The sequence below is a fragment of the Montipora capricornis genome, chromosome 7 (assembly GCF_036669925.1).
Source record: "Montipora capricornis isolate CH-2021 chromosome 7, ASM3666992v2, whole genome shotgun sequence".
Lineage (NCBI taxonomy): Eukaryota > Metazoa > Cnidaria > Anthozoa > Scleractinia > Acroporidae > Montipora > Montipora capricornis.
In genome coordinates this window covers 34,551,078-34,571,077 of record NC_090889.1, presented here as the reverse complement: position 1 = coordinate 34,571,077, position 20,000 = coordinate 34,551,078, and the positions used below count along the sequence as shown (strand labels likewise).

Genomic DNA, 20,000 nt, shown 5'->3' with positions numbered 1-20,000 from the left:
TATATTTAAAAAAATCCAAATCTAGCCATTAGAGAGACATTTTATCTTTTGTCGTAGAAATAAGATTTGAGAAAGCCCATTTGTAAATACGCAAGTATATCACTCAATTTAAAGTAGCCAGTTGTTAATTCCCTATACACAGAGACATGTGTTATAGCATTTTTAGTATATCGTCTTTTGTAGTAATGGTAATGGTAGTGATGATTATTATTATTGACATTGAGAAAATTGAATAAGACATTAAATAGAAATTTTTAAGTAGTACTTTTTAATAAGTTTTTTAGTCCAAATAATTGCTTTTTGAATTATTTTATCTTTTGTCATAGAAATAAGATTTGGGATAGCCCAGACTTAATAAAACTTGATTTTTTTTTTTTTTTTTTGGTTCACTTCAATTTCAAGTAGCCAGTTGTTAATTGCCTATATGTAGAGAGATTTACAACTTTACCCATTATTATTATTATTATTATTATTATTATTATTATTATTATTATTAATTTAATCTCGGGTAACTGGTTACTATGACCACTGGAAAGCCTCCCTCCTTCAATCACTTACAATCAATTGATCAGCATAAACTCAACTGCCCTATACAGAGATAATAATAAATATGACATGACGAATGCTTCAAATGTTATGATATGGTATTGCACTGAGTCACAACTTCACTTTTGAAAAGCATGGAAAGGTTTTTAGCAACCTCAACATAAATATTTGACTGTACCAATGAACAATATATTGCACAGCATAACTGAGTTGCACAAGTTAAAATGCCACACTTCCTTTACCAAATGCTGAATTATTGTTGAGAGGAAATAAAAAAATATCACAAAAACAGCTGGCAATTATCAGGGAAAAGCCATGATTAAATCACAATGATTATCATTATTACCTCTTTGTTCTTTGCCATTCAGATCCTCAATTTCAAGTTCCAGTTGTTTTCTTTTCATTCTATAGTAACTGGTTGCCACCTCAAAGTGCTGAAAGTGCTAAGCCTACTACCTGATTGAAAAACATGGCCAATTGTGTGGAATAAATTTACCATTACCTCCAACTGAGCATCTGAAAGATTTTTCTTTCTCTGTTTGTTGGATGGGACATGTTATACAATGTGCAAAATAAAACGAGAAAGTAAATCAGCCACTATTCAAAATTAAGCTATATGAGCCCTGCACAGTCTACTAGTGCATGTCTACATGTTCAATTAACAAAATTTTACCCACCACAAAAAACAATTTCTTAAAGGCTTTCAAATAATGGAAATAAAAAAGATATAGCTATTACCTAAATACCCAAACTTTGATCTCAAGCCACGTATGTCTCAGCTTCAAGCTCATTTGGGCATGACAGTTTTACAAGCAGCAAAGTTTTAAAAATGTAACAGGTCAGTTAGCACCATCTTTTATTAATCTCATAACTTAGAAACAACGTAAAGTCCAATGACTAAAAAATATTGTGCAAAAGTACATGCACCTTTCACTGTTACAGTTGACTAAATTCAAGGATATTATACTTTGTGACAGGGAAAAATATTATACAAGGGGGTCATTTCTTGAAAGTTCCTAAACTTTTGAAGCATTTTTCAGACCAAAGATATCACACTGAATGTCAAACTGATCAACCCCTTTTAAACAGGCATGAAACTTACATGTAGCAATTGTGCTGTGTTGCCCTGTTGAAAGACCTGCTCTCAGAAATGAGCCCCTGTAGAGAGAAAACATGTCTTAAATATATATATTTTTTCAAGATACCTGTAAATCCTCTCCCTAGAAAGAAGGATCTTTGCATGGCACAGATGAAGTGTTGCTGCCATCATTTTCCTTCTGAATAATGAGGGAAGGGGAGATGGTACACTGTAATAGTGACCATGAACTAGGGAAGAAGACTTTCAAGGAGAGGTTAACATATTTCTCTCTTTACAAGAGTATAAAAAGCATGGCAGTATAAGTCGCTTAAGCAACAAAATTAAACAAAGAAAAATTAATAATTCACACTAAAATTAAACAGCAGTACATTTTGTTCCTATTGAATAATAGTTCATTAACTGTGAGACCTTTCTCCAATATTTTCAATGCCGTTAAACATATGATTTTTTGGTTTATTATCAGCGTTTGAATGCAGTTGATTTAAACAACTTTTTAATGCAAAACAGAAATGCAATAACAAAACTAAAGCATAATAGGGAGCTTTAAGCAAGCACGTTTTTGAGCCCTGGACGGCAACCAGAAGTGAGCTATTTTCACTTTTAACTTGTCCTCACACAACCACATTCACATTGCTGAGTATCTTTTCTCCATTAGAGATGAGTAGTATAAAAAGCTGGGAGACAACACAGTCCGCGCACGCGAAATGTTCTCTTCCGGTTGCCGTCCACGTCTCAAAAACATGCATACTTAAGCTCCCCAATATACAATTACCTCAATCATGACACAGTCTTGGCTACAGCTGGCCATCACATGTCATCACATGTCTCTATCCATACAGTTTCTGTTAAACACAAAAAAGCAAGGTGCCGTTACATCACTGTTCTACAACCTCTCCTCAATCAATCCTGCCACACATAGGTTGAAGAAAAAATGAAATGGTTTTGTGATCTACAACATTGCTGATTCAAGCATATTTGAACAAGGAAGAGAAAAATGAAGTCCAAATATATATAAATATATACATGAAATCTAGATATGCATCGATCATACCGACATAGTTATAAGTGTATACAGTCATTAATTTCAATTATGGTCATTCTTAGGCATCTCTATTTTAATTACATTATTAATACTGCTAACATTAATAATTTTATTTTAAATTAGTTTGTATATTTGTATGCTTGATTCTATTATTGTCACAAAAATCCTATTAAGAAATTGCAATATTACCAAGAGTGTCAGTTCAACCAGTTAATTGCCCATTATTGTATGCTTGGGGACCTCAGTGGAGGACAATTAAGTACATGTAACTTGCCTCTCTGAAAATCTCGTTGATAGTATTGGAGCAGTGGGGTTTTTGAGACCTTCACTGAATTCCTGCAATGTAAAGTTATTTTACATTGTTTTTAATCAAGCAATAGAAAAGATGTATCACAAAAACACAACTACTGATCATTGATTGTTTTTGTTGCTCTTACCTGAGCTTCATCTGGTAATTAGCTCCCATTACCAGTGACTTATTTATTTATTTATTTATTTATTTATTTTTATTACAACTTAATGGAAACAACTATATACATGTATTAAATATTAATTATTAAACAAGAAAAAAATCAATTGTAAGGAAAATAGTAAGAAACCATAGGGATAATCTGTAAAAGAGTAATCAACACTCCATACTAGACAGATCACCGAGAAGCAGAGCAAAAAGTTTTTAACAACATGTTTAAAAGTTGCCAGAGAAGGGGCTAATCTAAGCTCTAATGGCAAAGAATTCCATTAAGACTCACCTACAATTCTATTACAATAGCTTGTCAATTCCCTGGCGAGTCTGCCTTTCCTTTAGTCCTTCCTTTTCACAGAGGAGGTCAGATTTTCCTGACGTTTCTTCACGTGCATTTTTTTTTCCAAATTACCAAACCTGGGCCCAGTTGTTCAAAAGGTGGATAACGCTATCCCACCGGATAAATCACTATCCATTGGGGATAACGCAATTGGTTTTGCTAGCCCCAGTTGTTCAAACGATAGACAGCACTATCCACCGGATAAATCACTATCCAGCGGATAAACACTAGCAAAACCAATTGAGTTATCCAATGGATAGTGATTTATGCGGTGGATAGCGCTACAATTTATCTTCAGTGGATGGGATGATACTCACCTTGACTGCATTGTGTGACTTGCGTCATTTCCGCTTCTAATCCATTCTAATTTGTTCCCAGGATCTCTCTTCTCTGCCTCCTTCCTCAACCACAAAGAGACCCTGGGAACGAGGTTGAATGTTTCTTTGTTTTGAGGGTCCGGTGGTTTCCTGTTTTCTGTGTTTGTAGTGTTGCCTCGGAAGTTGATAGTTAACAACTATTCACCGAAGTGGAGGTGGCTAGTGGTGGATATTTACCGAAGCGGCGAGGTAAATATCCACCACTAGCCACCGACGCTGAGGTGAATAGTTGTTTCAGTATATACTAAAACAGTGAGATAATACAGCACAACAAGACGATTTTAACTCATTTATTCCTGCAAAGATTAGGTAATTTTTGGGAGCAAATTCCGCGCGAATTGCTCGAAGGTGAATACTTAACAACTATTCACTGAAGTGGAGGTGGCTAGTTGCTGTAGTATATACTAAAATAGTGAGATAATATACACCACAAAAAGTTAATTTGGATGTTTTCTTCACTTGTCACGGATGCAAATCGGGACGCCATTTTTTCCTGAGTTGCTCGGAGGTAAATAGCACAGGATATCCGGAGTTTGAGTAGCCAATCAGCTCGAGCGTTCAACGCTATCCACTGTTTTAGTACATACTAATAACAGTCACACTGGCGAGACTTGAAAGTTTAATTTCTAAGAACCCGTCGACATGGAGGTGAGCCATCCCGGTTAGGTGAGGTACCTTGCCTACCCGTACTCAAAAAAAGCGAGAGCGAGCCTTCACAAGCATATTTATAGCCCCGGTGCGCTGGGGTGAGGTTTCCAAATGCTTTCGCGTGCTCGCTAAGGACGAACACAGCAAAGTACACGTTTTGACGGTAAACGCGATATCCATTTCATAGGCATTTTTAGCGGCATCTTTCCAGTTATGTGGTTTAATGTAGACCTATTTAATCCAAAACGTCCGCTCCAAAGAATAGGCCTAGAAGCAGAAAATCAACTATGCATGATTATAGGACACCATACGTCGATGATTTTGTCGTATTCTTCGGCATTTTCTTTAAGGAAACTGTTTCCCTCGACGTTTTGAAGTGAATTCGGCGGAAAAGCTCGCCAGGCCTGTAGCGGCTCTGGTAGCCATATTCTTTCGGCGGGCTTTGGCAGAATGTTCAAACTAAAGATTAATGCCCAGATGAACATCACCCCAGTTAGGCGGGGTACTCTATCTTCAGCATTCACATGGAGAAAACTCACTCCACCCTAAGCGGGTTACCCGTCCCGGCTGACCGGGCAACGAGACAGTAGTGTCTCCCAAATTTTTAAACTAGACATCCCTACTGAGAGAAAAGATACTTAGCAATGTGCTGTGTGAAGACAAGTTAAAAGGGAAAACAGCTCACTTCCGGTTGTCGTCCCCATCTCAAAAACGCGAGTGCCTTAGCTCCCCAACACCGCACAAAAATGCAGGTGCATGCTTACGTAATACCACTAAGTAGCTCTAAGAAGCCTTCCTAAATCTTCTCAAGTTAATCTGTAAGCTTTCTCACAGGAGAATTTCATTTTATTTCACAGTCTCTCTTATCTTGCGAATCTACCTGACGAAGGTGTCATCATAACTGAGGGAGGGGATGGTGGACACTCTACCGAACCGATCCTCCCTGCTGATGCAGCTACTTATCAGACCAGCGGCTTGAACCACACTGGAGCAAATGCTGCCGCGGACTCAATTTACTCTGGTGACGGAGGCGCTTGGCAGGCGACAGAACAAAGCCAACTTATGGGGGCAGGTGCTTACCAAGCCAACGGGCTGAGTGACGCTGTTGTGGGAGGAGCTGTGCAGAATCAAACCAGTGAGCTTACTGGAGGCCCAAACAACGGGCTTTGGCAGAGTCACACTGCTGAGAGAGGCGGAAGAATGAGCGACTGGCACCTGGCTGACCTGACTGTTGACCAAACCAGCGAAAGGGACTATCCCAGTGTGATGGGGCTTGGAGCCCATCACCTCAGCCATAATGGACACGCAGCATCGGATAATGTATTCAGTGTTCTCGCTGGTGAAGGTGCCCAGCAGATCAACGGGTTACCTCGAAACTATGAAGAGGAGCCTGTTGCTGAAGAGGCCAATGGATTAAGCGCCCACAGAGTAGAACGTGCGTGGCAGGCACGTGAAATGAGCTTCCTTGATCATCCTAATGGAGGCAACTGTCGTCCGTATGGGACAGCTGTTAGGGAGGCTCTGCCCTTTCCCATCCAAGAAGATGTGACATGCTCGCCTGTGCAGGAACAAGGTGACGGATATGCAGGACCACAGGCGCCAATTCAACTTCTTGAAGTCCTGCCAGGTGAAGCCAATTTAATCTCTCCCACAGTGCATCGCTGCAGCACAGAAGAGATAAAACAATGGAAGCAACAACTTACGAGGCAAGTGAAACGTTTGAATTACCAATGATGATAGTAATAATAAATAAAGAAATAAATATAGTATGACGTGTCGACCGCTGTTCGGTTTTTGTGAAGTAGGTGGTAAGATAAAAATTAGCATGCATCATATACAAGTAAGAAGCGAACTTGTAAAAGAATCTTTAATATCACTGAGGAAGAAAGACACAATTGATCCTAGCACTTAACTAGACAATTAAAGCAACTGTTACTTTATACTCAGGCACTCAGGCACCTGAAACATTCAGGCTTCTTTAACCGCACTTCAAATATTCATTTCTGTTATTCATCGTTCCTTTCACGGAAATTGTGAGCCCTGCAACAAGTTGACCTGCTCCCAACTGAGTGGCTTCATGGCTCAGTTGGTAGAGCATTGCACAGGCATCCCAGAGGTCATGGATTAGCATCCTGTTAGAGCCACCCGAATTTCTGAGGTGTTTTAAGAGACAATTGCTTAAATTGTCCAATCAAGTGCGAGAATCATTTCTCAATTTCGTCTGTAACCCGCTCCGCACTTCAAATACCAATCCGTTCTCGCCCTTGAATTATTCGCGATTATCCTGAATAGTTAATTTGCTTTGAATTCACTATAATTATCGCCAATTTAGAAAACTGAAAGCTTGATGTGGATTATGGGAAATGGTCATATATTTTTTTAAAGAGACAAACCAAGTGTATGGACATAGGACTCGAACCTGGGAATGTTCATTGTTAACCCGTCACCTAACCACTACACCACCACACCGCTAGCTGTTCATGGACATTATTTTAAACACTTTTTGATAATGCTTTCTTATCACTCGCCAACAAACAACATTAAACACTACAATAGGTCGACTTCCAAAGTTCACGACAAAGCTAAACATTTTTAAATCAACGCTTAGGCCTAAATTATTAATTTAGCTTAGGCCTAATAACGCAGTAGCGATATTTTGTGGTAGACTTAAATAAATGTTTTTTTTTTCTAATATAGAAAGGCAAGGTCTTGATCTTTAGTGGCAAAGAGGAAAGAAGCGGTTCCTATCTAGTGGAAACTTTGGGTTCAATTCCAATCTACGGATATGATTTTTTTTTTTCTCTGCTACCACAAGTCCTGGGGCACAGAGTCCAGTCTTCGAAATTCGTGATAATGGTGAACTCAAAGCAAATTAATAATTCAGGATAAACGTGAATTCATTTGGCAAGAACGTGTTGCAAATACACCTTTCTTTCACGAATCTTCATCTTTACTTAAGGACTCGAGTTTGGGGGACAATTTGTGACTTTGGTTGTCTGTATTCCCAGATGCGAGTGACGTTGAGGTTGGGGCGGAGCTAGAGCAAGGGAACGCTTGTCATATTCGTCGTTCATCTAATTAAATACCTGAGGAACTCAGGGAAAATTACCTTCCATTTTCTTGGTCATGACTAATGGAAAAGTCTTGAAGTGATGGGGCTTTTTATCGATATCTAAAAAAATGATCATGTTGCAGGTCAAAACCGAAGAAGGCTCGAAAAAAGAATGATGCACGCAACTCATCATTCACTTTCAAAATAACCGAGGTTGCTCAACATCGCGAAAACGAAACACCAATCTTTACTGATGCAGTGTACAATGATCACCAGGAGAAGCTGTTTGGCATAAGAATTCACCCCAAGGGAGTAGGCAGTGGAACAGGCAGACATGTGGCACTGTTCATTCATTTGATAAAAGGAGACTTCGATAATTCCCTAGTTTGGCCTTTTGATGGGATCGTCACTATTAGCGTCCTAGATCAGAGTGATTCCAGACCCCGTCGCGACATCATTCAGATCATAGAAGCAAATCCTGACGTGCCGGCCTTCCAACAGCCTGGTGAAACCATTTGCCGCACCGGGTATGGCTATGAAAGGTTCGCTCTAATCGAGGATTTCTTTGGTCTTCAATATGTGAAAGCCGACGAATTGCTGTTAAAAATAGAGTTTTCGGGGTAATGATAAATACACCCACAAGGTAATGCCGTCAATATTTTTCTCAAAGAGATTTCATTTCGCTATAGAACGCGCAAACTTCGCGCCTAAGGCGATGCGAAATATGTGTGAAATGATAAGTAGGTTGAAATGATTGATACATTTCGTGGAGATGTTTACATGGAGAGAGGTGAATGGCTCAGGCATGCAAAAATTTGTATTCGGTCCGCACGTAAGGTTGTTTCTAGTGATAACGTCTTCCTAGCTGGGAGATGCGTTTTGTAAACAAGGGCGGATCCAGGATTTTTCTTAGGAGGGGGTGCACCACTAAGGAATGGCTTCAGGTTATCTCGGAGAAGGGGTGGGGGGGGGGGGAATGCGCACCCCCTGCACCCTCCCCCTAGATCCGCCCCTGGTAAACCAGTTTTAATCTGTGAAATCCTGTTAAAAGGAACAAAAACGAATATGGCGGCGGACAAACATGCTTCAATTTTGTTTCCAATTACAAACCCTTACCCGCTGACCGAAATTAGTGCACGTAATGACCCACGTGAAAAATAGTTTTCTTTCTGGCATCTTCCAAATGCAGGATTTTCCCTTGCCATGCAAACAGCTCCATAATCAATGATAAACGAAAATCGTCTGAGTAAAAGAGATGTAGCGGCACATAATTAATAGTCCTTATACCTTGAATTGTCACTTCGCCAGTGAAGATCTCAAAGTACATCGGCTGTTCAAATATGAAGAGATCAGGGTTTTAGATATTTAAAAGTCACAATGGCGTCTCAGAAACAGATTATGGGGTGGGCTGGTGAGCAATGTTGATGTTTCAATATAAGTGTAACTTTTAATCACATTTCATGGCAGTAACCATTATCTTTATTTGTTTTACGCATGCATGATTAAGCAAGTTATTTAATTTGTCTTTTGGTTTCTCCACACAGTAGTACAACACACACTACTACAAATATTAAATAGAAAACTGAATGGAGAGAGGCATGCTATAATAAACTAGTTAGAGCCCTAAATATTAAATTAATAGTATTGCTCATTATATCTAAGAAGAACAGCAGAGCTTAACTGCGGAACGCAGCCATTAGAGACGCTGTCCGCTGACCTAATAGACCATTTTATACAGTTGTAGGAAATTTACCTAGCCTAAGAATGGAAGCGAGGCTGCCGATGCCCCTACTTTGATACAAACCTTTGTGCTAATGTAGACTAATTAGAATTACAATTACACAATTTACATGATAAAAGCAGTGAGGTCTGTATCAATACAAGGTCCCCGGCAGCCTCGCAGCCATTCATAGGCTAGGTCACTGAGCAAACAACTGTAAAATGGTCTATTATAAGGCCAAGCTTTGTAGATTTGTAAATTTATAGATTTGTAGATTTTGCTCTTTAATTTTTGCTCGGAGACAATGAATAGATTTTTTTTACGTAGTATTAGGTTTTTGGCCATCTAGCTATTAGCGTTTTCGTAAGATTACCAATTTTCTACCGTTCACCAATGAAGATCTTATCTTTCCCTACAGTGGTCATTTTGCGTTTTTTAGCACATCATTTGTACCCACCTTATATAATGCATTTTTTTGCAACAAAAGCTGATAAATTATATTTTAAAAAAATCACTGTGTGGAGTACATCTGTTTAAAATACTCTTTCTTGCGAGGCGTCAGAAACGTTCACCTGCGTGTATCCGCAAACGCACGTTTAAGAGGTTTCAAAGTTTGTTCAGTATGCCTTCAGCTTTTAGTTGATTCAAATATCGAGGGCGTTTAATTTTAAAATGTTGTTTGATATGGTTGGAAGTGCAGAAAATGCTGAAAGAGTGTAGCTTCAAATTTAGACTGATATTAAGTTTCATGCAACATTGGTTCAACATGCTGAATAGCGTTGACTCCGTTTGCACGGTCCGTTCGATAGTTGTAGAAAACGGGCATGCTCTCCTCCCATTATCTCCATCTCCTATGGACGGGAGAGCCTGGGTTATTGTTTCTAGTTCCTCGCAAATCCAAGCGAAATGTTGTAACCGCTTAAGCGGACTCCGGAATACTGTTTTTTTGCCTTCGTCTTTTGCCCAACCTCCGCCCAACCTTCGTTGAAGGAATTTTGGTCACAACAAACCAACAACGCCACCAACAAAAAGTCGAGGGATAAGATTTTTGCTGCGCCAAACAATCAAACAGGGAAATTTTGGTCGACAATGTTTCATCTTATTAATGGTGAAGTGAAAACCGGTATTCTTTCACAAATTCTGGAAAATTATTGGCTACATTTTGAAAGGGCGTCTCCCTAGCACCAATGATGGACCGAATGAAGTATGGCCGAAAATAAAGCAGCCTAGCCTTCCTCGTTAAAAGAATTTTTTGTAAAAAAAAGGTGGCTATTAAGGCTAATTAGCACAAATATAAAAGAACAGTTTAATGACGATCATTTTTTGTATTGGGTGTATAAATTAAAGGTGCGAAAAGGCGAGAGTGCATTAAATACACCGTAGCGAGCGGCGGCGAAGGCAAGACCACTCGCGGCCAAATTACTCGCGCGTACTGAAAATATTTTGCTATAAAATATTCCGCCAGCTAGTTATAATCTATGGCAGTGTTAGATGCGACGTCAAGATTCACAATAACTCGCGTAGAACTCCACAATGGGCTTACTTTCACGGACTATTTATAGACGACATTAACATTTCTTCCGAGAACGTTTGGTTCAAGCAAGGGGAGATGAGGTATAAAAAAGTGAATTCTCCTCGTTTGTCCCTAATCCGATTAAAAAATATACATGTTTGAAATATATCCTTAGTTCTGTGTCATATTCCGCGTTTTTCAAGGGCGACACCTTATTGGTCAGTTGGTGTAAAACTGGACCACGTGATCGTGCTAACATCGATGAAATCACGTTCATAGCTCGGACGCTATGTAAAAATAAATTTCAAATAATTATCTTGGCAGAGAGGGAATCGCGCTCTTGCCTCGTGTTCTCTTGGTTCCAGTTCGCAATCATCAATCTTCAAAATTTAAGGGAAATACTTAGCCCCATGGCCAAGGGTAATGATCTATTAATGTGCAAAGCTATGTCACCTCGCGAAAAATCCTTGCTAGAATGAATTTCTCGTCTCGTGCAGGCATTTCATAGGCTATCGGTCATTAAGAATAAAAAGTAACAACACTATCCGACGTTTCGGAGTCAGACATGACCCCATTATCAAGGTTAAACTGTACTGGAAAAATTCGCAATTTAAATACAACGGGCGTTAGGTCAAAACAAAGACATGCATAAATGGAAATTAAACGATAGTTGACACTAAGATATTTACAATTTTTGCTAGAATACAAAAGGCGAAGGTCAAACAAAAACTTTAGCACGAATGGAATCTGACTGCTTATTTAGTGATGGTTGACGCTCACGTATCAAAAGCATCTCGTGAACGAGACAGTCAAATTTCGATTTGCATTTCTTTAGGATCGTAAAATGTGCTTTAAGTTCAGGTTTGTCCAGATCGTGTTTCGTCTTCATGTGTCGACCAACCGAAGATGATAGGGATTTGTGTTCCTCTATACGCTGATGTAAATGCCTTGTTGTATAACCAATGTAGTCCATATCGCATAGACCACATTTAAAATAATAAACAGCACATTGGTTATTTACAACATTTGGCTTGTTTTCGCGGTGTTTGAGATGACTTTCAATCTTGCGATTAATAAACACAGGAACAATCTCGATGGTGTTACCAATTTTAACGCTGAGATCTTTGAGTCGTCTCCGTAGCACGTTAGCTGACTTCTGATCTTTGTACGGTAATACAATACGGACGGTTTTTCCTTGGTATTGCGCTTGTGGTGGTTTCTGGGCATCCGATTGAACATAGTCGACAAAATTCTTAACAGATCTGTTAATTAGGTCTTCTGGGTATTTAAGGCGTTTGAAGATATTTTTGAGCTTTTCGCACTCATCAGAGAATAATTGCCAACTTGAGGACAACCGATAGGCCCTGTTAATAAGCATGGTCGTAAGCAGGCCAGTCTTATAACGATGGTCCACGTGACTATGGTAGTGTAGTAATAAGCCTTTGTCAGTTGGTTTTCGGTAGACACAGGTTGATATCCGAGGACCATTCTTATCAAGAAGCATTCCAAGGAAAGGTAGTTTACCATTGGTCGCGATTTCCATGGTGAAATGTAGAGACGGATGAATGCTGTTTAATTCATCAAGGAAAACATGAGCGGCTGATTCACAAGACATTACGGTAATTGTATCGTCTACGTACCGTCTGTAGTAATCAGGCGGATCTAAATGTTCCTCTATATGACACAAGAAGGCATTGGCCATTAGGGGGCCTAGGGGAGACTCCATGCCTACTCCATCTTTCTGTTCGAACAGTTCACCATTATATTGGAAGAGCTGGTGTTTGGTAGCTAATTCTAGCAGTTCGATCAGGTCTGATTTGGTTATATTTAGGTTGTTGGTTTTGTTGAACCAATTGTCACGAAAAGCTTTGGTGGCAAGTATCTCTATCGTCTCGTCCAAAGGCACATTTGTAAACAAAGAAGTTACATCACATGATACTAAAATATCATTCTCGTTAAAATCGAGTTGAGAAACTTCCTCCGCAAATTCAAAAACGTCGGTGATGGTATGATGATTGAGAGAGAGAGGTTTTAGCTTTTCGTCAAGCCATTTTGCCAGCTGGAAGTTGTATGTTCCTGTTGCAGATAGTATGGGTCTAACAGAGAGGTTCTTCTTGTGCGTCTTCGGCAGGCCGTAAAGATGAGCTAAACGCGAGCCTTGTGATAGTAGCGATTCAGCGACGTCCTTGGGGAGAATTCTCTTTATGGCGTTGTTAACAAGTTTCTCTTTTTCTAAGAGGGGATGGTAATACTTGGGCGGTCGACCCTTCGCTTTTGGTCTTTCTGAGCTAATAGGGACGAATTTCGTGCTGTCATCGATGGAGGCTTTGTTGAGAAGCCGGATATACTCAGCTTTATCCATAATGACAACCCCTGATCCCTTATCGGGTTTAGTTATTATGATATCATCACGCTGTTTCAACTGTGCTATGGCAGTACGTATAGCTCTGGGTTGTTTAGGACCTTTGCGTTCGATGTAGTTTAGGGCGATAGAGCGGAGAGTTGAAGAGACAAGTTCTTTTTTGTCCATCGGTAGAATTGGATCTAAAAACCAAAAAGCTTTCTCAAAGCTGGCTTTAATCTCAGTCGGAGAAAAGGTTGATGTTGGAAATGAGAATCTCAAACCTCTGCATAAAACTAGCTTCTGGAAGAACGATAAGTGATGAGATGACAAGTTGATGATGTGTTCGTCAACGTCTAGGTCTTTATTTAGAAGCTGGTCATTGCCAGCATATATTTCTTATCATAATTCGGAAGAGAGGAAATAAGTTTCGCTTTTTTTATCAAATCTCACTAACTAGGCCAGTTCCTCGAAGTTGATGGCTTTCAACAACCTCGTTCCAAGCCAAGGCAGAAGTCCTGGGAATGAGCTTGGGCTTTCAACAATCACGTTCTTAAAGTGCTACTATGATCAAAAAAATACCTCACTTTTTTCATCAGATTTTGAAAGTGTGATTTCTCAACACTTGACTGGCAATATCTTGAACTTGAAATTAGTAATGGCAGACAATCAAATAGGAAAATTCCACTTAAAATTAAAAAGTATCTTTTTAAATCAAGGCTTAAAACGAAGGTCACTTACTGTTTAGGTAACGTAGTTTTGAAATCCAAAGAAAAATGAAAATTGATTTTTTGGTCATAGCAGCACATTAAAATGAGTTGCTTTAGTAGACGAGTGCTTTCGTTCTCAGTTTGCTCTTACCTCATCTCTCGTAAATTTTAAGGCAAATCCTTCCTACAGCCTCAGACCAAATAACAAATATCTGCTTTTAAATCCAGATTTCAGGACTCTCCCTACTCTTGGCGATCGAGCCTTTGTTGCCGACGCACCAGCCTGAGAACTGTGGAATAATCTTCCGTTAGATCTTAGATGCACTTCCAATTTTAGAGTTTTTAAACGTAATTTGAAGACTCATCTTTTTAAAAAAGCTTTTTCTGACGAGATAATTATTCGTTCGTGTAATTTTGACCATATAGTGTTTTATTTTATATACTGGTAATATATTGCTCTTTTATTGTAAGGGGCATTTGAAAACTGCATAGTTGAATTTGCGCGGTATAAATATATGCCGTTGGTATTATTATTATTATTATTATTATTATTATTATTATTATTATTATTATTATTATTTATTTATTTCATTTTTTTTTTACCTCTTCAACACTGTCCTCGAGAAAGAAAAGCCGTCATACATTAGGATTGACCAAAACGAACGTTACTTGGAACGCTGCTTAAATAACAAAAAGGGAAAGGAGACCTCCATATAATACCAAGATTTACGAGATAGGTCTCCTCATAAAATTAGAGAACCGTATTATTATATGGGAAAAAATGAAACTTTCTCGGAAAATTATCGTGTTTTTGTCGTCTATGTCGAATTCATTGGGTTACCCGTGGGGTGGACGTATGGAGTTGTCTTTCATGACGGCAATTACCGAGCTCTCGATCCGCGGCGCTGGCCAGAAAGATCGCAGCTCTGGGAACGTCTTAAAAGCTTCCTTAGCAACCATTGTCTTTCTGTAGTTAAGTGCCACCCCACCCATAATATATGCGAGAGGTATCACGGAAGTAATCATAGTTCCTTGGTTATTTGGCAGTTAGTATGATGTAATGATACTACGTAGGTCCAAAGTCCGCATCTCGCGTCGACCAATCAGTGACTGACAGTGACAGTGATCAGTGACAGTGGCTGGCCTGAAAATAAACCATCACGCCTCCTACACACCCTCAAAAAAGGCAGTCATTCGCAGGTGTGCGTTAGTTCTAGAGAACGTCAGCTATCTTCAAACTATATTAAACAGCATTCGAAGAATTATTCGTAGGGAGAATATGTCCACGTTGTATAGGTATAGTATGATTTTTTATTCTCTTGGTACATTTTGCAGAAATTCTGTTGACTTAGATCAATCAGAGTGTAAATCTGCTTGTCGCAACAAAATGAGTGGTTGAGGGCAATTTGACGAAATAATGGTGCTTTAACTACCTTCTTGCAATTTTTTGCTTTCGAAAGCAAGAAAATTCACGGATCCTCCATGTGTGGAGCGCGGCAGCTGTGGAGGCCCTCAGCTGAAAATTGAACTATCTTCAACCAAACAATCAAGACGTTCAACCGATTCGTAAACTTAACAGTATTCGAAGAATAATTTGTTGGGAGAATATGACCACACTGTATAGCTATAGGTAGGTATAGTAGGAGATTTATATTCTTGGTTCATGCAGGCCTTCAGACTTGCCACAAGTTGACCTCACGAGAATCCCAGGAGAAAATGTTTTGGCGAGCGAAGCGTGATTTGTCGGACGCGAGGCGGATGAGCGAGCGACGAAGTCGCGAGAGGTCGACCTTCGTCCCGCGCGTTGTCTACATGAGACGAATGACTTTGCGAAAGTCTAGCAGGCCTTCAGATTTTACAGAACTTCTGTGGATCTCATTTTTTACTGGGTTGCCTATGGCAAACCAGTCGGAAAATGGGTAGATTATTATTTTTTTTTTTATTTTCCGTGTCGGTAAAAGTCTTGCCTGTCTCTCCCCTGCTAAGTGGTGTCTTTACGCATAGAGCCTTCTGCGCGTATTGTCTTAGGATCGAGAGGGTAGTGGTAAATGCGTAGATTTCTCTGGTGGACACAGTAGAATGATCAACGTAACCGGCAATGGCGTCGAAAGTCATGTATCGCGAATGGCGTTTTAGTGGATTTTTAAGCAAAATATACCCTTATGGAGCTTAATAATGGAAAGTCAATTGGATACTGAACAAGAAAGGCGCCGAAAAAAAAATCTGGAATTTTAAAAGCGACGAGTAATGGACTTCGATAACAATCTGTCGCCCGTCGAGCCGTAATCAAAGTGAGATGTAGTTCTAATATTGTACGAGTGTGGTGTTTTGTACAACGCTGAAATCAAATGGAAAATTCTCTAGTAACTTATGGGTTTAACAAAACAGAGACTTGGATCTGCACTCAATTCTGCACAGTCTTCTGCTAACAACTGGAAATTTCACAAATTCCTGTTAGTCAAAAATTATTTGAAAGAAAGCTTGTTGCCCATTTTTTGCTTGATAATTCAAGTAAAGGGTTTTTCAGTGAAGGGTTTGATGCTAACACTCGTGGGGAATTTATTTACCGTGTTGCGTCTTTGACACGGAGTGTAATTTGACACGATTGAGTTTCTTGTCTTCACGCACGTTTAAATGAAATAGGAAGGGTTTTTTGCCTCTTATAGCACATATGTTGTTTGTTTCAAAAAGCATTTCGCTGGAAAATGGTGGCTTTTATGAATTCATCATGTGTAATATGCGAGCTTAACTGGATAGTTTTTAAGGCAATAGTAAAGCATTTTCGTGTCAAAATATAAGGTAAGCGACTCCTTTCTGTTGTGTTAACTTAATTGAATATACCATGGCTCGTAAGTTTGTATTTGTCATCTGCTGTAAACTTGATTTCCACACTCAAAATTACCTCCAGAACCTATTTTTTGCGTAAAATAAGCTTTTAGAATGATTTTCGTTTCTTCTGTGGTGATACTTGACGATTCGGGAACATTTTGTGAAAAAAGATTTATAACGGGTCACACGCGCAACTTTCCCGATTATGCATATATAAACATCCACTTCGCCTTTTGACATCCCATTGAAAGAAACTCGTAAAATATTCGCAGACCGGTTGCTTTCTCTGAAACTTGAAAGGATGATTGCTAACAAATATAGCAAGATTTTCACAATAACTAAAAATTCCTGTGTTAAGCATTAGAATTCGACGAAGAGGTATTGCGACTAAATTTGTCCCGTGCGGTGCTATTTTTATGATTTGACTGTTGTGCAAATTTTGAGAGATAATATTAAATTATGAAAAAACATCTAGTTAAAGGTAAAGGTACACCTTATTTAACGTCGGAGTTCCTTTACTCTCTAGAGAGTATTCTCCCAGGAAGCCGACGGATAGATCGTTAAAAAATCTTAGCTGTTATTTGAACATAAAAGATGCAACTAACAAATTTGCATACGTGCGTTGAAATGTGATACACGAGGAGAAAGGAATTTTATTTCTCTGACAAATGATTTTGTCATTGTAGTGCAAGATGAAATTTATTTGGGAAGCCAACAATATTCTTTTAACTTCCTGGTTAATCCAATTTTATTGCTGCGACTTGCTAGTGCGAAGATTGTGTACATGAAACTCGCGCTTCTTGCGAATTTTGAGTGTCATGAAATTACATAATTTGCGTGACAATATATCCCTTTTTTAATACTCTGGCCCAAATACATTCAGATAGTAACAAACTTCATATTTACTTAACCATTTCTTCGCTTTTGTGCTTGTCAGCATTGTGATTTGCGGTAATTTGCAAGTCTGTTTTTGTATCTCATAGATGTTTAGATTTTCAATTACACGGCCACTCAACCTCTCGATTGTGTAAATAGTTCACCCTGAAGTCAAAATAGATACGTTTCTCAGGAACCCGACAAAGAAGGCTTCCTGACGCGACAGAAGAAATCTAAATATTCAGTTAAATATTACAACAAAATTAACTAACGACGGAAGTTTCTTCGCTAAAAAGTACGTTGTTCTACTCTGAAACATTCTTTCCCGTAGTTCATTCAGTTGACACAGGGTGATCACGTGCACCTTTACGGTTGCCTAGCATGTGATCAATTTCTTCCTTTTGACAAAACGTTAGAGACTGCAAAAATGTTCGTGTTTTTAAGATCTTTCAATGAGAATTCGATTCATAGTTATATATAAACACTATGTTATATATTTTCTTCATCTGTCTCTTGGCTTGCCTTTTTCTGGTGCAAACGCAAAGCCAAACAATGTTTTGACCTGGCATCAGATTAGACCGTCACATTATGAAGCGGAAACAACACCTTTAGTCCTTTCTTGTATGTGCAATAAACGTTTGCTTAGTCCAACTGCTAGACATGCTGGAAAACGTCCGTCAGAGCAATTTGCAGTTAGTTTTTTGCCGACTATTTATTTAAAGAAGAAACGAGTGAATTTTACTCAAGAGCGTGTTTTGTTATCTTTAAACTGAATTTATTACGAAAGCTTAAAAGACTAAAAGACCTTAAAATGGGACAGGACATTACAAAATAATTAAACGTGTGAGCCAAAGGGCCTCTGCTAGCGCGACATGTGGGTGACCCCTCAAATGGTCTTAATGACGCCCCACTTGAAAAAATTAACTGGAACGCTGCAGTTCTTTGTGTAAAGCGTACCACAGGCAACCCAGTGTAAGCTTTTTGGAGCTTCTCGTTTAACATTGCGTCGGGCTAAAAATCTTCCGGCGGTTCGCGTTCTTGTTTCTCAAACTGCATCACGGTCCTATTCGTGCTGTGTTATGTTTGTTCAATCGAGAGTCCCTCGCGTTTTAAAAGACAAGAAAACTTTTCGGTGTTTCTCAAAACACCCGAGGATTTCGGGCCCGAAAGAAACATTGTTTTCCCGAGATAAATTATGCTACATGTGATCGCGTACTCCAGGGAGAAGTCCAAAAAAGTCTGAAAGTTTGAATAAAAAATGGCGGACGTTGGAGCACTTCTGACACCAAGTCGTGGGAAAAGAAAATACAGATAGAGAACAGTATTGACTGGAATGAGTGGATGCTAGGTAATAGAACGTTACAGACTGTCACCTCAAAGACCTGGAAGCTTATTTCCAAGTTTGAAGGACAACTAAGGTGCAACACCGGGCGAAATACTCCGCTAGCTCCGGTGATTCAGATGGGTAATTTTCCTTTTTCCTTCGTTCTGGCCACAGTCACTTTCAAGTCCCTTTGTGGATAATTTTTTGAGTCTAGTCGAGGTTTCAGCTGTTTTTAAAATCTATTAAGCTCTGGCAGAATTGCTTTGCAAGTGGAAGTTTCTTGAACGTCGTCGCAGATCGACACCATCCATATGAGAACAATTCTCCAACGCGAGTCGCTGTGTTCACACCGTTACTCAGTGTTTAAAGAGTAATACTGACGAGTGGATTATCTTTCCCACATCAAGAGAATAATAAATGAATGTAATTATTGGTTTACCATAGTTTTTTAAAAGTATAACCTGTGAAGTAAATTCCACTAGTATTGGACACGATCATTTCATTTTCCTTTATACTACATTCTTTGCTTTCTAATTTAGCGAATAGTCCTAACTTCAAGTGTTTTTTGTACTCGGGTAGGCATATTCTCAAAAAACAAGGGTAAAAAGAACACACAACCGTTGATTTTCCGACAAACAATAACACAAATTGACGTCGTCTCTTCCAGCAACGCAAAGTCAAAATACTGTTCTCTCTGCGGTCCGCATCGCGTGGTTCGTCGTGCGGTTATGCAATCGGTAGTAAATATGAGAGTTCGTTCCATAAATGTCGATTCATATTCTGATACACACATCTAGCTGTTAATCACTTCAAATTTTATGAGCCGCAGTTTATTGGTCGGCCGTCTTAACTACTGTGATCTTTCACAAAAAACCAAGACGAAAGTCATTGGAGCTTTCGCGTGATCGATGGCACCCTCATCCCAATCGGGGCACCGGCAAAAGAAGAATACCTTTACGTTTGTCATAACAGAGTTCATGCCATCGATCAACGTGATGGCAGTCTGCGATGCAGAAATGCGATTCACAAACCTTGTGGCCAAGTGACATGGTTCGATCAGTCCATGACTCAGCCACCTTCAACGGGAGCGCACTGCAGATTCACAAAAAAGAAACAGCAA

The 20,000-nt window shown here is 39.2% G+C and overlaps 2 protein-coding genes and 1 long non-coding RNA gene across 3 annotated transcripts in view; 1 reads left to right on the top strand and 2 right to left on the bottom strand.

Moving 5' to 3' along the window:
• Nucleotides 1–3,790, bottom strand: part of LOC138057038 (uncharacterized) — a 9,714-nt gene extending 5,924 nt beyond the window's left edge. The window contains exons 1-4 of the long non-coding RNA XR_011133585.1: nucleotides 3,437–3,790; nucleotides 2,962–3,023; nucleotides 2,418–2,487; nucleotides 1–1,704 (exon numbers count right to left, since the gene is read on the bottom strand). The exon at nucleotides 1–1,704 is cut by the window's left edge and continues 5,924 nt beyond it. This is a non-coding gene — a long non-coding RNA (uncharacterized lncRNA). The remainder of the gene's footprint in view (nucleotides 1,705–2,417; nucleotides 2,488–2,961; nucleotides 3,024–3,436) is intronic.
• LOC138057033 (uncharacterized) overlaps nucleotides 1–9,773 on the top strand; it is a 15,963-nt gene extending 6,190 nt beyond the window's left edge. Inside the window, exons 2-3 of the mRNA XM_068903040.1 lie at nucleotides 5,373–6,221; nucleotides 7,711–9,773. Coding sequence (XP_068759141.1) covers nucleotides 5,373–6,221; nucleotides 7,711–8,191 — 1,330 coding nt within the window. The 3' untranslated portion in view covers nucleotides 8,192–9,773. The remainder of the gene's footprint in view (nucleotides 1–5,372; nucleotides 6,222–7,710) is intronic.
• A 1,239-nt stretch (nucleotides 9,774–11,012) lies between these two features.
• LOC138055874 (uncharacterized) lies at nucleotides 11,013–13,330 on the bottom strand. Its single transcript, XM_068901742.1, has 2 exons — nucleotides 11,702–13,330; nucleotides 11,013–11,087 (listed from the first exon to the last, which is right to left on the bottom strand). The coding sequence occupies exons 1-2, from the start codon at nucleotides 13,328–13,330 to the stop codon at nucleotides 11,013–11,015; spliced, it is 1,704 nt and encodes a 567-aa protein (XP_068757843.1).
• Nucleotides 13,331–20,000: the final 6,670 nt, after the last annotated feature.

What these genes read in the sequence shown, in the direction of transcription:
- LOC138055874 (XM_068901742.1), bottom strand. Translation starts at nt 13,330, where the DNA reads ATGGACAAAAAAGAACTTGTCTCTTCAACTCTCCGCTCTATCGCCCTA. An exon ending in ACAAATCCCTATCATCTTCG is followed by an intron (nt 11,088 to 11,701) that starts GTTGGTCGACAC and finishes ATTTTTACATAG; the next exon opens with CGTCCGAGCTATGAACGTGA.